Source organism: Gracilinanus agilis, chromosome 3 (genome assembly GCF_016433145.1).
Source record: "Gracilinanus agilis isolate LMUSP501 chromosome 3, AgileGrace, whole genome shotgun sequence".
In the NCBI taxonomy this organism is placed as follows: Eukaryota; Metazoa; Chordata; class Mammalia; order Didelphimorphia; family Didelphidae; genus Gracilinanus; species Gracilinanus agilis.
Genome location: NC_058132.1, coordinates 124,436,631 through 124,454,114, shown reverse-complemented (window position 1 = coordinate 124,454,114; position 17,484 = coordinate 124,436,631). Strand labels below are relative to the sequence as shown.

Below are 17,484 nucleotides of genomic sequence, written 5' to 3'. Positions count from 1 at the left end.
GAACTAACATTATCAATGCTGTACTGTATTTTTACTTAATTAAACATGTTACAATTACATTTTAATCTAACTGGGACCCCAAGTTTTGAAGCCTGTGAGTGTGACACATCTGATATCCTTGGGTTAAGGATAGCTAATCTCTGAGGTCTCATCTAACTCTGCAAGTGAATGAGAAAATGTCTTACAATCAAAACAGCTCCCTACTTAAATAGTTCATCAAGCCAGAAAAATGGGAAAAGGATAAACAGAAATTGATAATCAACTATCAATACTTTATACAGGAATTTAACTGCTACAAAAAAATCACAATAAGGGCAAAAAGTCCAAGTTGCCTCAGCCAGTTAATAAACTCCTTGCCAACAGAGAGATGGCATCCAAGGCATCTTAAGACTATGAACTCATTTGTAAAAATCTTTTGGAAAACAACAGAGGAAGATTAAGAGCAGGCTCACTTCATAAAACTATCAGAAATGGTGGAAAGAAAACATTTGCAGAAAGTTTGGACCTAATTATATACTCAGAATATTTAAGGACAAAACTGGAAGGAGAACGGACAAATTAAAAAATGGAAAAGACCTCTTGAAATTTCTGTATGAAACATTTTTCTCCATCAAAGAAAGGAATGCAAAATACTATATTTGGATTGTAACGTGCTCAAAAAGTTCATTGAAATGGTTTCAAGGAAAAGAAGAGCAGCTGGGATACAGCAAGTATCTAAGGGAGGAGGTTTGTGCACCATTTTGAGGGCCCTGCAGGATTAATTTTCAAGATTTTCAAAAGGAGAGGAAAAACTAAACTGGGGTGGGGGTGGGAATCACAGATATTACATATATTCTAATAGAGAAGGAATCAGGAAGAGATCAGTAATAACTGAATCATACATTTACTTTATCATTTCTTGCAAAACCAATCCAAGTATTTTTAAATTTTTAACAAGTATTTATTAAGCACCTACTATCCATAAGGCATGGGGCATACAAAGACAAATATGAAAGTCTCTGCCCCTAAGGAGCATTCTATAGAAAATTCCCATTTTACTTTAACATATAGATTTTCCATAACAAGTAAAATATATTTTTATGGTCATACAACTGACTGAAAAGTCAAGAGAATACAATATTACACAGTGAAGTTTTTTCTTAAAAGTCTATAAGTAAAACACTGTTTTAAATGGGTTTTATCCAACATGTTCTCTCCCCTGCATAGCTTAACTTTTACAAAAGACCACCTGGAAGATGCAATGTAAAGGAACTTTGATGATCCTCTGATTATTAATGTCAAATGAAGCATAAAAGAGAGACATTTACTCTTCAAAGTAGTATGCCATAATCATGTAGGATGTCTAGAGGAAAATACAAATTAAAAAGGGATTCCCTAAAGATTGTAAGATTCTCCAGGTAGTCACATTTAGAAATGACACTGTGATGACTTGCATTAGGTCCCAGAACAATGCAATCTCCTAAACGTGATTATCTACGTACATTGGGGGAAAAAAACCAAGCAGGTAAAGAATATTTACTCTATGGCTTAAATGGACACCTCAGAGAGCCAGTCAATTAGGATGTGTTTTAAACAGATTCTATGGCTGGATAATGAACTAAATCCAGAAATGAAAAGAAGGAAGAGAGAGGAGAGGGCTGGACTGAATTTGGAAGACCATACAGCATTTTCAGTGACTCCCAATTTTCTCAAATTCACCCTGTTAATATATTCTGTCAGAAATGCTATATAACTGTGAATTATGAAATACAACAATCTCAGTAATCAAAATTGCAGATCACCCAAAGAGCAATGGAAAGTATTAGAAGGATAGTAAACTGGCTAAAGGTTAAACTAAGTGATTAATTTCATGCACAATGTAACACAAAAAATAATAGCAAAGTGATGTATGCTGGGGAAAAGAGGTGAACGAGTCCCATGAAGTAGATCCCCCGAACATCAACTGTGCCACTTTCCATGGAAGATTTTTGGGACCATGTGGACAAGTGTCATACTAAACAAGAAAGTGTTGAATGGTCTGTAATCTGCAGCACTGGAGAATGTCTTCGCAATGAGAAGATGAATCCATTAACATATGTATTGAAGCACTTAAGACATTTCTTACACAATAATAAAAAAATTATAAGTAATACTAGTTTATTCCAAATTATGTATAATTCAAAAATATAAGTGTATCCTGTGTAACATTATTAATTGGCTCTATGAAAACATAAAATTATGGAAAACAATATGCTTGGGTACCATAAAAGCAATATCATAAATGGCAATCAGCCAAATGTTATCACCAAGGTTTAACAATAATATGTTATAGTTTGTTTATTATATATTAACATTATTTATTGTGAAACATTGGGGTGAAATTACATGGAGATGCTTGAACTGCTTTCCCTGGATAACTTAATATCCTATAATAAAAATATTAGATAATTTGAGCATGTATCAATTCACTTCAGTTATGTTCTAATAGCATACTGAATAAACTATCTCTACTTTTTTGTATTTAAAATGAATATTATTTTAACTAAAAGGACCAGGCACATTAATTGACACAATTCAAAAAATAATTTTGCCATAATTTCTCCTACCTGCGTAATTGCACTTTAAATATATAATTATTAAAAAAGTAGACTTTGAAATAAAAATTTTACTCTATTTTCTTTATAAACACATTGTATCAAGTGATGTCCTTCAAAGTATTCTTTAATACCAGTTTTTCTTCTTCAAGAGATCTAGTTTCTATGTTCTTAATCTACTTTTAAATATGAGAGGCAGTTCATAAAAGTAACACACCCACCTTAAAGAGCTACTGGGAGCATTTTACATTATTTACACATACACGTAAAGGTGAAATGGATAGCTAATAAACATTCACAAAAGAATTAAAATTCAAAAAGAGATGTTTGAAAACATGATGATAGAGCATCCAGATAAAAATCCAGTTAGGTTTGAAATTCATGACTTTCACTTAAGACTCACTGGGTTGTTTTCAAAGAAAAAGACTGGAGCAGCATCAGCAAATGGGGAAATGTCAACTTCACTTTGTCAATTTCCTGAATTTTCCTCTCTAACTAATAATCCCTGGAAAATGTGTACATAAATGTATATGTATATACACATATACATATATGTCTACACACACACACATACACACACACCCAGTGCTTTGTATATTCAAAGCAGAAAACTACTTAAAGAACTTTAATCGAACAAGGGCAAACAGTTAATTCACTTAAGATAACACTTAAGCATAAGTAAATAACTCTTTTGCCCATTTGCAGAAAATTTGTAATTTTTTTTACATCTTTCATTGGTTTCATTTGGAATTTCTTTGACAGTTTCAACAAGCCTTCTAGCCTAGGTAAGTACACTTTCATAAGATCAAAATCTTGTAGTTGCAGACAGTTGAATGAGAAAAGTCAGGTCAACTTGACTCCGAGATTCTCAAAGGAAAGAATATAAAACCTCACCCAGGGAAATGAATCCAAGCGACTGGCAGTTTCTAGGGCCTGAGAGTTAAACCTAACCTGACAAAGTATGCCAAGTGTGGCACAGAAAACCATTTTAACCATTCTGTCAAATCAGGATTTAAGAAGCAAATCCTGTCTGTTGTAACGTTTAATTTGATGCTTGACTTTAGGAGATCAATGGCTGAAATAAATTCAGAACAGCTATTTCTTGGGTTTTATTACTTAACCACACTCCTTGAATGGGCTCCCATCCTTATGTCACCTTGTAAGCCAATTTTACATATACCTACTAACTTATTGCTCTTTCCCTACCTCAAGGCTGTTGCCATGAGCATGAAGACCTTGGAAGTATGAGAAGTCCCCAGCAAATACAACAGAACACGATTCAGAATAGAGAGACACGTCATCTTCTTTCTCAAGGGTTAAGATCTTTAAATGAAGCTTTGATGAACAGAGAGAGGTAGATCTCAATATTTTATCAAGGTTGTAGGAAAGTAGAAAAGTGGCCATTATGCCTTATGGACACCCAGAGAACGCCTTGAGCATCTGACCACTGGAAAGGCAGGATTAATCCAGCGAGGGATTTAGTAGCCTGCCTGGTGAATTAGTAACTCATAGAAGGGTTGAGAGAAAGCTTTGGAATCAGGAGAGTCCTGGATTCACATTCTGCTTCTGACAAAGTACCTGGCACACAGTAAGAGATGAATAAATGCTTGTTGGCAGGACTATGCTTATATGACCATGAGCAAACTGCGTAATCTCACTGAGGGTTCAGTGGACTTCTCCGTAAAACAGATATATAATACTTGCAATACCTACTTCGCAGGATTGTTACCAGGCTCACATGAGATCACGTACATACTTTGCAAACCTTAAGGTACTATATAAAACTGACAATTATTATCTCTCATTCTTCTCATCTTTTTTTTTTAATGGAGTTCACATGTTAATAGTCCTGGAAAAAGTTATTCTAGTTTGGGGAGAATTCTAATCCTGTCTTGGACCCTGGGCAAGACAACACCTTCTCTTAGCCTCAAGTTTTCACATTGGTAAACTGGGAAGAAAAACAGCACCCATCTCACACCACAGGGTATCTGTGAGATTCAAATAAAATAAAGTATGTGTAGGGTTCTGCAAACCTTCCAGGGCTATACAGCACGAGGAAGATGAGAATGAGGATTTTCTGTACACTACCCCACAGGAAGGTAACCAATGATTTTTTTTTTAATTTAGTAAAAGCATTGAGATATAAGCTAATCTTGTGAAAGTATTACATACCGATCTAAGCAATATCATCATTTCATTCTACTTATCTTTTTAACAGAGCGAAGTTTAAAACCTTACACCTCCCTGCCTCCAACAACTCTAGCTTCTAACATTCTGAACAAGACTGCCAAACTAGTGGCAGCAAGGTGGCTCAGAGGATTGAGAGCCAGGTCTAGAGAAAAGAGGTTCTGGGTTCAAAACTGACCTCAGACACTTCCTAGCTATGTGATCCTGGACAAGTCACTGAACTCCCATTACCTAGCCTGTATTGTACTTCTGCCTTGGAACCAAAGCAGTGTTGATTCTAAGACAAAAGGTATGAGTTAAAAAAACACCACCATAAACAAAACAAAACAAAACAAAACCAAAAAAAATCACCAGTATTAGGATAAATTGCTATCCTGTATTCTTTTATATTGGAATTTTATTGACTATTATACAAATAGATAAAACAACGCTTATAGTTGAATAAAAGTATTAGAATTCTAGTCTATCTTCTACAGACTCACTGGAAGTATTCTTGGTATAATGCCATCAGCAAACAGGGCAAAGGGAATGATATGGATCCTCATCCCATTCCCATAGGACTCCAATCTCTTCTGCTGGATCTCTTGATTATGAAATCTTTTAGTTCCACATAGCTTGGAGATGACTTGGTATGGCAACATCTACGAAAACATGACCCTGAAATTTTGCTGGATCCGTGCTAAGTCTTGGCAATTATGGGAGACAGTGTAGACGAATAATGCTCTAGGAGTTCTCAAGGACATTTTGAGATCTATATGTGTAATATGGGGATTTGCCAAGTCTCAGTCCTTGACAGCAAACTTCTGCTATATAATTCTAGCCATTGGGGCATGTCTTGCTAGGGAATCGGGGTTAAGTCTTTGCAACCTGTAGTGATGTGTTACACAGTTGTTACTACTTCCCTGAATAATTTCCATTGATCATTAAGTCAAAGTTCCTTTATTCTCATCATCGTTTCATTCTTCTCATCTTTCTTCCAAAGGATTCAAATAAGAAAATGTTCCAGGACAAGTTCCTATTCTATTGCTCATCGTTTACATTTAAATTATATTCTATTAAATTATTCTATTTATTTTATATATTACTCTTATACTATTATATTTAGTGCTATTGTTATTACTGTTATTAATAATACTATTAATAATGTTATTGTTATATTAATGTTGATGTAATCACATTATCCTATTTAATATTCCACAGATATTAATTGAGCACCTATTTTGTGCCAGGCACTGTGCTAATCATTTGATAAAGTTTTCATTCTTAAAGCTGAATAAAAGGGTTATTAGTCTGTAAACCCATTCTATGCTGATTCACTGAAAGCATACTCAGCACAACTCAAATAGCAGATGAGATGAAGAGGACCATATGTACTTCTCATCCCATTTCCACATGATTAAGATCTCTGCTCAGTCTCAATACTTTTTCTGTTCCAAGAAGTTCTGAGAATGAGCTTTGGCCACAGTAACATTAAAAACATTGTTCTTAAATTTTTACAAATCAATGTTAAGTCTAAGTGATTGTGGGTAACAGTTCTGTCTGATAATGGCCCAATTCCAGTAGAGATTCTTGATTGTGCTCTCTGGGAGGTTTATATTTGTAGGATGGAGATTTGCCAACTGTCAGCAAAGCTTCTGGTGTATAATTCTAGCCACTAAGTTATGTCTTATTACCAGGCATTTGATGGATGCTAACTCTTTGCAGATTGCTGTGATATGTTATGGTCTCTCATGTATTTGTGTGATCTACATGAACTCTCTCTTTGGGCTCTTGAGGGATAACTCTTCCTTAGTTTCAGTTAGGTGGTGTGCAGACTTCAAGTGCTGGGCCTGAAGTCAGAAAGACCTGAGTTCAAATCAGGCCTCAGACACTTCCTAGCTGTGTGACCCTGGGCAAGTTACTTAACCTTGTTTGCTTCATTTTCCTGGTCTGTAAAATGGGCTGGAGAAGAAATAGCAAACCACCTTATTATCTTTGCAAAGAAAACCCCAAATGGGGTCAGAAAGAGTCAGACATGACTCAAACAACTGAATAATTTCTGATGCCAATGAACTGCTTATCACAAGCCCCTTTATTTCCACAAACAAATCTGTACAAATCCACCATTTGCCTAATTAATGCTTCTTTGTTGACATATTGTTGGCTGACTTCATGCAGATGTAACCCATGGAGAGCTGATTTCATGCACCTTCTCCATTAGTTCAATGTGACTTTCAGATTCAGGCTCAAATTCTTCATTGTTATCATGTTGCTATAATACTATTATAATTATTATTGACTGCTGGAAAAATAAAAGTAAAAACCGGAGTCCTATTTTCTCAACAGTAAAATAGAGATGGTGCCCCTTGTCCTCACAGAGCTATTACAGTGGGAAACAAGCCAGAAAATCACAATAAACTCTATAGAGAATTTAAATCCTACAGATAATCCACTCCCCCTTTTCTGATAGTTATAGAAGAGGATGAGAATTCAAGGCTCTCTCCAGGATACAGGGCACTGATGGGAGGAGGAAAAGCAATAACTAGATTTAGGGGCTGTTTATTAGGGAGCCTCTTGGATCTCACCTCTATCACTTAGCACCAAGTCACAACCTCTCTGGTCTGTTTCTCCATCCATAAAATAAGAATGCAGTGCTGGATGGTGGCTATTATCCCTTCCAGCTCCAGCTCTAGGATCCTGTCAACTTTACTTCACCTGCCTTTTTGGTGGGTGCAGAAGCTGAAGGTGTAGAGACTCACACAAGGGAGCCACAGCTTAGTCAAGCAGGAGAAAAAAAGTGTTTAGAATGTGTTTGCTGCCAAAGCAGTGAAGGAGACACACTGAACAATCTTCTACTGGAAACACTGCTTAAGTGTTTTTAAACTGAAGATTATACCACCACTTAAGATATTTTTTCCCTGCTATTTTGCCCAGCATATTACAAAACTGTATCCAGGACCGAAATAGCAGATTGCCTCAAGAGCAAATGACAATATTTGTACCAGAAATGTTGGCAACCAGCTGCACAGATGGATTTCTGCACAGCAATCTTCAAACTGGGGCTCCAAGAATAACTCCGCCCACTGTTCCAAAGCTAAATTGTTGAAGCCAAAGTCAAAGGAACTCATTATTACATATTTTTATTCCACACCTCCTCCCAAATGAACACGTACCTGTCTGACCTCCATCAGCCAAATGAGAGTGAAAAGTAAAGAAAGAAGGGGGGGGGGGGAAGGAGGGGAGTAGAAATCTCTGAAAATATAGACACTGGTGATAAATGTATAGCTAATTCCTAATTATCCATGGCAATAGGAAATTATTTTGGTCATCTAAGCAGTCAACAATTACCAAAACAAGAATGATGTAGATTTCAGTCCTCCTCATACATCTTATCAATATATAAATATATAAAATAAATATAGCTATTAAGAAATAAGACCACCAAAAACACAAGATTGCATAAAAAAGGAGAGGAGAAAAAAGTAAGTAAACCACATCTGTTGCTTCAGCAGTAATGAATCATTAAAGTGACCTTATTTTGATCCAGGGCCTAGACTAAAAATCACCTATCATCTACTCAGTATCTTACACAGATCTGTGTGTGTGTGTCTTCTTTCCCATTAGACTTTAAGTTCCTTGAGGATAGGAAAGGTTTTAATTTTTTTCTTTTAGCACAGTGCCTGGCATGTAGAAAGTGTTTAACAAATGATTGTTAATTGATTGTTATGCTAGTAGTATGACACTGGGCAAAATCCTTTCCTGTGTTTTTGTCAAATTTTGAGGGAAATGTCCAAACAGAAAAGATGCATTCATTCACTCATGCATCCTTTGAGTTCCTCACCAAGATTTCTCTTCTTCTGTAATGTCTACCAAGTAGACTGGAAAAGCAGATCGAAAAGTCTTTGAGACACCAATTTTAAATGTGTCCAATTAGATCATCCCTTCTGAGATTCATTAGGCTTAGGAGGTTTATCTATTTGTGTGTGTGTGTGTGTGTGTGTGTGTGTGTGTGTGTTTTGTTTATTTTGTTTTGTTTAAAACTCTCACCTTCTGTCTTAGAATCTATACTAAGTACTGGTTCCAAGACAGAAGAGCAGTAAGGGCTAGGCAATGGGGGTTAAGTGACTCACATAGGGTCACACAGCTGAACAGTAGCTGAGGCCATCTCTGTCTGTTTTTAATGGCAAGAGGTATGAGATGAGGGGAAGGGAAAGGAAAGGAATAATTATTTATAACACCTATTATGTGCCAGGCACTGAGCAAAGTGTTTTGCCCTGTTAAATACAAGGAACTTCCAACATAGTTTTCTGTTCACTTTAAAAACAAAACAAAACAAAAAAACCAAAAACCCCTTCTGTCTTAGAATCAATACTGTCTATTAGTTCTAAGGCAGAAGAGCAGTAAGGGCTAGGCAATAGGGGTCAAGTGATTTGCCCAGGGTCACACGGCTAGGAAGTGTCTGAGGTCAGTTTGAAACCAGGTCCCTCTCATCTCTAGGCCTGGTTCTCTATCCACTGAGCCATTTCCCTGCCTCCTCTGGTCACTCTTAAGGGTCATAATGTCTTCTATGCAATTCATCCCAATTCAAACTCAACAAACACTGAGCACTTCCTATAAGCCAGCGACCTATGGAAGAAATGAAAACAGTCCCTCCCTTAAGGAGCTTAAAGTGGAAGCAAAGAGAACAGAACAGGAATATAAACTCCTATCATCCTTTCTCAAATAAGTAATGTGAAATTAAAACAAATTCTCATTATAGTCTTATTCTTTCCTATGAAATGTACATCGAAAAATTAAAGCCTAGACTGACTTTTAGGAATGGCTATCATTTTCAAATCTGAATTCATGAAAAACACAAAATTTGACATTCGAGATTTGAGCTGGATCTTGAAAAACTGAGTATGACAAAACCGCTCCCTTTCTCCACTATCCCTGCCCTCACCCCAAGTCTAAACTATTTCAGAAACGAACACAAGACTAAAGTATCATTGTGATAAAGTATTGTCTCAGCATCACTTTGTAGGAATAGAACCATCTTCCAGTTTGGTTAATTAAATGCTAACCTTAAATAAACTGAGAATAAAACTGCTGTTTGCTGAATGCAATAGTGTGGACTAAAAGAAGACTTTCAAGGTTTGTATTGCAGTGGTACCTTGACACAGGAGTGCCTTGAGATATGGGCAGTCACGATGGGGAATCTTTGCTTTAAGTCACTACTGGATATTAGGAATCACAAGCTTCAGCCCATGGAAGGAGCCCGAAGTGGATGAGGTAATCAGTACAGGCAAGATTAAGGAAGTGTTGAAGATTTGGGGAAAAAATTAAGCCTTACTGAAAAGACACACCCAGAAAAAGTTACAACAGGTCATACATGGAGCTGTGTGATGACACTTGTTTCACACATTATCGAAAGGTTCTGAAAGAGAGGAAGAAACGAACTTCCATGGAAAGGTTTTTGTTGAAACAGCCTCTAAGTGAAATCGAGGAAGGTGTGGCAAAACAGCCAAAATCCAATGAAGAAAATGATAAGTAAAGTTAAAAAAAAAGCAATCAAGTTTGACAATAAAGTTTTATGTTGCAAGTAATGTGTAAAGTCAATTTTGCATTTAAATGTAGAGTTACACGTGTAGAGAGTAAGTTATGTTAAGCAATAGCGCACGAAATGAAAACCTCCACCAGCAACTTCCCCTAACCTTGAAGGTAAATAACTTCTCATAAGCAAGTTTATTTGTCTACATTCTTTCTTATTATCTTTAAATATATATTGCCATTCATAAAGTACATTTTTGTATTTAAAAGCATATAAAAGAAAAAAATCCATGTGGTTTTTGGGGGCCGCAACAGAATAACTGCATTTCCATTCATTGCAATGGAGAAATTCGATTTGACACACGAGCAAAATGAGTTATGAGCTTGGCCGTGGAATGAATTAAACTCGTGTGTCAAGGTGCCGCTGTATTTTAAAACAAACTGCAAAGTCACCACAATAGCTGTCTTTCTGGAAGTTAAGAAACAGGCCCATGGGATTCTATATGTCAACGGTTCGTCAGTTTTTAGGGAATCTTATTGTTCACTTCTTGCAGTGGGAGGTGACAGCTGCTCTAGAATGGCATGAGTTAAGGCATGAAAAGGTTGTCAGATTTCTGGGGTTTGGTCACTAGAGCATGATTGAACAAGACCAGAAGCAGCAGCTGCTTAAGGGATGCTAATAAATAGCAACATAGAGTATCGAATGTTACTAATTCAAAGCTGGGGGAAGGATGGAGGCACAGGGGTACAGGGTAAACTGTGGATTTCAGGAGATTCTGCTTTTCTTTTTTAAATCTTAACCTTCTGTCTTAGTATCCATTCTAAGACAGAAGAGCAACAAAGACTAGGCAATCAGGATTAAATGACTTGCCAGGGTCACATGGCTAGGAAGAGTCTGAAGCCAAATTTGAACTCAGGGCCTCCCAACTCTAGGCCTGGTACTCTATTTTGCTACCTAGTTGGTTGTGAGATTCTTTTTTTTTTTTTTTTTTTTTAAGTTTATCTCAACAAATACGCAGTCTTTTGCCAAAATGTTTGGCAGAAATAAAGGGCAGTGCTTTCATCTTTGCCTAGGAAAGTCTCTCTCCTTTTGGTCTCTATGGTCCACGTGTCCCCACTCCCTTAAGAGAGAGGTAAGGATGGAGACTGGACCAACAATTTCTCTGGTCCACAGAGAGGGTCACATGTCAGGGGTGGAGCCTGAACTCAGGCCTTTGCCTCCAGGGACAGTTCTCTATCACTGCTCCATCCTGACCCTTTCCCTCTTCAGGATACAGTATCATTTACCTCAGCACAGAAAATTTTAAAATGAAGTCGATAATAATGACTAACATTTATGTGGTACTTTTAAGGTATGCTGAATGTTTTATGTGTAATTTCAAAACCCACAGCAAACTATTGTCTTTGGCTGAACCAAGTAATATCAGAAAATATAAACACTGACAAAGAGAAAGCCATTCTATTTTTATAAAACCAGACATTTAGAGGTGAGAAAAAGTGAGACCTATAATATCTAAACTATAAGAAAAATAACAAGTAGAATTTATACTGTGGTTTAATGTCATAAAAACAACAAGAAATTCCTTCCTTGTCGTGCCTTTTCAGACCCCTTATTTAAAACCTTAAATATCAATAGTGATCTTTGCCAACTTAGAGACGTGTTTTCCCCTTCTAAATGACAATGATATTCCCAATTAAAATAACTGAATTGAGAGAAAATTCTCAAAGGTAATAAATGTTTGGTAATTCAATCAATCAATATGTATGTATGTGTGTGTGTATGTATGTACATATATAAAATGCTTACTATGTTTGCTACTATGATCCTGGCACTGTTATAAATGTTAGGAATACAAAAAGAGGCAAAAACAACAACAACAACAAAACAGTCAAGCTTATAATCTATTAATTGTCTAATTATGAGGACATGAAATAGCTTTTGTTTATACAGGCTTTGAGATTTATGTGTATGTATGAAACTGTATTACTGCCAAATTTTCTTATTTAAAAGTATATTTATCATTTTTAAACAGCTCATTTGCAGTTTTTGAAAGAGGCAATGTGATATATACATCAGGAAAAGTACTGTATCAGGAGTCATGGGTCCTGGTTCTAGTCTCAGGTCTAACACTAATTCGATGAATGACCTTTGGCAAATGATTTAAACTCTTCAATCTCAGTCTCATCATTAGAAGCAATTAAGCAAAACAATCCCACATACTAGCTACATGACGCTGAACAAGTCACTCAACCTTTCGCACTCAATTCCCTCTTCTATAAAATGAAGGAATAAGGCTCAATAAATCTTAACATCTCCTCTACCTCTAATCTATGATATTTAGGATTTTCTTGTTTGATCCTCAAAACAATCCTAAGAGATAGGTTGCCATGTAGTTCAGTAGATTGAGAGTCAAGAGATTGGAGATAGGAGATCCTGGGTTCAAATCTTACCTGGGACACTTCCTAGCTGTGTGACCCTAGGCAAATCGCTTAACTCCCATTGCCTAGCCCTTACTGCTCTTCTGCTTAGAACCAATGTGATACCTGAGGCAAATAAAATTAAGTTGCTTGCCCAGGGTCATACAGCTAGAAAGTATCTGCCTGGATTTGAACTCAAGTCTTCCCAACTCCAGATCCAGTACTGCTGTACCACCTTGCTGCCCTGTCAGTTATTACTGGAGTTGAAGACTAATGTCTTCAGTTTTTCTTCAGCTTCAATAGTACCAGTTCCATTTTTAAAAAATAATATCAGTGGCAGGATTTTTAACTCAGTTCTTAACCTCATCACTCTAAAGGAAGTACTCTTCTTTTTCTGCTGCACTAAAGATATTTTATAGTTCAGCTTATTAGAAGTCATTACAGAAAAAAAATGTAATTGACATTAACAGTCGTACAATCTTTTCCTATATAACCTGGGAAAATAATATTTATCTTGCTTAGAAGATACCACCAACCTAAAATCAAAATGAAAGGCTTCACCATTAATTATCCCTCAAGCATAACAAATTATTTAAATGTGATTGTTAAAAAGCAATTCAAATCTAAAAAGTAATCAACCCAAGCAATCAAAGACAGGAATATTCTACTTTTGGGTCTTTCAAGTGGTCCTAGAATTTTTAAAGTTTTCCGTTCCCATTCCAAGGTCTCAAACACCAGTTTTCAAACATTTCAAAATCTAAACAAAATGAGAAAAATGTGTGCTAATAAGCTCTATTCTGTTTATGATAATTAGCTAATCACTGCATTATTATCCTCTCCTTAGATCATATCTGGTTTATCAAACTCTGGCAAGTTTGTCTAACATGCTCAGCTACAAAGAAAACGAAGTTGTTAATATCTTGCTTTCAGCTCCTAGAAGATTCTACGTTTTCATCAGCTCCAAGGTTAGACATAATTAAAACTACTTTACATCTGTTGTCTTAGCAGACTACACCTGGACCTTAAGGTAAAGGAAAAAATGGTAGCAGCTGCTTAGTTTGGAAACTTTTGGTTTTCAACTAAATTACTGGTCCTAGTTTTTCCAGAGATGTGTACATTCAACATCCCTTGTTTCCACTTCATTCAGCAGCTAGTATTTAGATGGTGCTTTAAAAGTTTGCAGAGAGCTTTACCTATGCATTCTCATTGGGTCCTTACAACAACTCTGAAACAGGTGCTAATATTATTATCCATTATTATTCAATTGGGTTTTTTTTCCAGCTGTGACAGACTCTTCAAGACCCCAATTGGGGTTTTCTTTGCAAAGATACTGGAATGGTTTGCCATTTCCCTCTTAAACTCATTTTATAGATGGGGAAACTGAGACAAACAGGATTAAGTGACTTGCATAAGATCACACCCCTAGGAAGTGTCTGAAACCCAATTTGAACTCAAGAAAATCAATCTTCTCAATTTCAGGCCTGGCATTATTCACTGAACCACCTAGCTGCCTGATTACCCATTATACAGATGAAGAACTTGAGTTACTTGATTTGCCCCATGTGACATAATAAGTGACTGAGGGCAGGACTTGAACTCAGGTCTTCCTGACTCCAAGTCCAGTACTCCAAGCACTGTACCACTTAACTGCCTCCCCTACTTCCACTTCTTAATTAAATGCTCAGTAAGCATTGGAGGGAAACTCTTAAAAAGGTGCTCTGAAAGGATCTTCATTAAATTGAGTGTCAAAACTAGTAGCCAGTACACTGCCCTGTAGGCAAGGATGACAATGAGCAGTGGTTTCACATTAAACGACCTCGGCACTGCCCCCTCCCAAATAATTTCTATCTTCCACAACAAAAAGGTATTCAAGGAAATGTGTCATTCCAAATAGGTTTCAAAGGCCGAGGATTTCACTGGCACCGTTCCACCCAGCCCAATTTGGACACAAAAATAGTCCCCTTTCTAGTAGTCGGGCTTTAAAATCAAAGGATTTCTTAGAGGAGTGATTTACTGTTTTAGATCATGAATGAAGAAGTCTTTATCGACTCCCTTGACTCTCTCAGTTAAGGTCTGGCCTTCTGGCTTTTGGTATTACTTTGTATAAATTCCATATTTGCTTCCTTTTTCCCCTAATTAGACAGCTTTATGACTAGCACACAGTAGGCACGTAGTAAATGTCTGCTGAATGTAAACTGAGTAATACAAATAAATACAGTACAACACTTCCAGTACCTTCAAAATTAACGTCTCCTCCACTTCCTCCCCAACCCCTAACTCTCTAAGGTACAAAAGGAAATACTGCTGTTTCCTAAGCAGGAATTGATTGTGCTGCTCTTAAGAACCATCAAGAAAAAGGAGTGGAGGGCAAACTCGACCACCAGTAAGCTGGGGACAAACTATAGCATGCAGAACAGCCACTTTTGGCCAAGCTTTGGAAAGACTAGCTTCTACAGCTACATGAGAATAATGCTTTAAAGTTTGCAAAGCACTGTGCTCTCTCATTTGCTCTCCACAACCACCTTGTGAAATGCTATCATTATCCTCACTTTATAGATCAGGAAACTGAGATAGAAGTTAAGTGACTTGTCAAGGATCACACAAGTGTTACATGTCTGAGGTGGGATTTGAATTCATCTTCCTGACTCCGGGGTTGAGCATTCACCCATAGTGCTATCTAGGAGCCTATATGGGAAATAAGGTGCAGCCTAGAACCTTCTCAAATATCTCTCTTGATACAGAATGAAAGCCAGGGAATGGAGGAGGGAGGGAAGAATAATTTGGATAATAGTCCAATCCTCAATGATATTTGCATAAGAAATGGTACCTTTAGGATTCAGTATTGTGCTTTTAATAATATTAATCAACTTGAAGCTCACCAGAATAACCATTCTGCTATATTTCCATTTTAAGTAAGACAAAATTGTTTTGAAATTTAAGCAACTAGGGTTGTACAGGAAGGAAATACATTTTTATGTTCTCTGTCTGTCCGTCTCTCACACAAACACCATATTTCAATGGTTTAAATATTTAAGCAAAAAAAAAAAAAACAACATGAAAATATTTAAGCAAGGGAAAAGTATAAAAGCCATACACTTCTGAAGAAATCCCAACTACCTCCTTGCCAGCTATTTACAATTCCAAAGGCTCCTACAATTGATTTGAAATTGCAACTTTGATCCATTTGGCAAGTCCTGACCAACACTGTAGAAATATCAAGTTTAATTTCTTTAGCCTCTATGTCCACCAAGTAGATGCAATGTTAACAGTCTTCACAATTTTTGAAACCATGATTTTGGCACTGATATCTTTTTTAAATTGATTTTTACTTTTGACGTTATTGGCTGGTACCGTCTCTCAGTCAATCCTTAGCCTATTAATTTCTTCCAAATTTATAACCTTCTCTCCTCATTCCCACCATACTCCTTATTCTAACCACACCGGCCAGAGCTCTCATCTGCCCAAATTTTCCCAGAACCTGTCCCCAGCCTAGCCTGCACATACAGTACAATATGCTAAAGGTAGCAATGCTCATTCATGGACTAAAAGGTATGACGGAGAGTGGAGGGTGGATTAGCAATGGGTCTCCCTACATCCTTTCCTACCTTCTCAGAACAGGTTTAAAAGGGCCACAGGGTCAGAATAACTACTATGGAGGACCACATTGATTCTAATATGCTCTGAGATCCTCTAAATCGGGTATAAAAAACTGACGGCCCATAAGAATGACTCCCAGGCAAGCCATTAGAACAACTTCAGGCCCATGAGCTTTGAGAGGGGTCACCAAACCAGCCCCGCCACCACAAAGGGGTCTGATGTCACAAGTAAGAAGGAGCCAGTCAGGGATGGCCAGAGTTTCCTCAGAAGAAAAGCGGCAGCCACACCTTTAAGCCCCCAGGAAAGAAACAGGTTTAATCCTCAGAATTTAAAGGGTGCCTTGTGTTCAAGCACAGACTGCCTGGCTATGTCCCAGACCAAAATCTTCATTTCCCCCCCTTTAGACGGAAGGAGCCTGTCCTAGGGAGGGCTTTATCTAGAATCTGAACAAGTCTCTTCTGCAGATTCAGGGACAAAAAGTAAACAGTAGAGGGCCATGGAAGGCTCCCTACAAACACAAGCCAGTATCTAAGAGGCTCTGTTCAGAGGCGTGAAAGCTCCTCTCTCTCCCAGCCCACAGAGCCTTCCTCAGCTGAAAGGGCCTTTTGAAAGGCATTAGGTGTGTTAGAAAATCTTCATTAAGTAATTTAATCATCTAAGCGTCTGGTACTTCAGTCCTCAAACAGAAAGGAACGTCTGGAGATGCCTGCCTGCTGAGGAGGAAGGAACACACTTCCCAGCAGTTTGTGGCTGGGAGAGCCGTCCTGGCTTACAGCTCCAGGCCCTCCCAGAGCAGCCAAGGAGGAGCTCGGGATTGAATTACAATCTGGGTTTATTCCCCACCTTACCCTCTGCCCGTGACACTGTCTATACCTCCCCTGTCGTCTCCTTCATCAAAGCAGGGCCCTGTTTTCATCTTTCTTTGTATTCCCAGCATTTAGCACAGAGCCTGGTATGCAGAAAGTGCTTAATAAATGCTTGGGTTTTTTTGTTTTTGTTTTTTAAAACTCCTCCTAAATATCAGTTCTAAGGCAGAAGAGTGGTTAAGGACTAGGCTATTGGAGTCAAGTGACTTGCCCAGGGTCCCAGAGCTAGAAGTGTCAGAGGCCCAGTTTGAACCCAGGCCCTCCCATCTCCAGCGTGGAGCTCCATCCACTGAGCCACCTCGCTGCCCCTTAATAAATGCTTGTTAACAGACAAG

At 37.6% G+C, this 17,484-nt stretch overlaps 1 protein-coding gene across 1 annotated transcript in view; it reads right to left on the bottom strand.

Annotated features, from left to right (window-relative positions):
- The window catches only part of FOXO1 (forkhead box O1), a 40,632-nt gene extending 23,433 nt beyond the window's left edge, over positions 1 to 17,199 (bottom strand). Inside the window, exons 1-2 of the mRNA XM_044668950.1 lie at positions 17,132 to 17,199; positions 16,401 to 16,570 (exon numbers count right to left, since the gene is read on the bottom strand). Coding sequence (XP_044524885.1) covers positions 16,401 to 16,570; positions 17,132 to 17,199 — 238 coding nt within the window. The remainder of the gene's footprint in view (positions 1 to 16,400; positions 16,571 to 17,131) is intronic.
- Between the last annotated feature and the right edge of the window lie 285 nt (positions 17,200 to 17,484).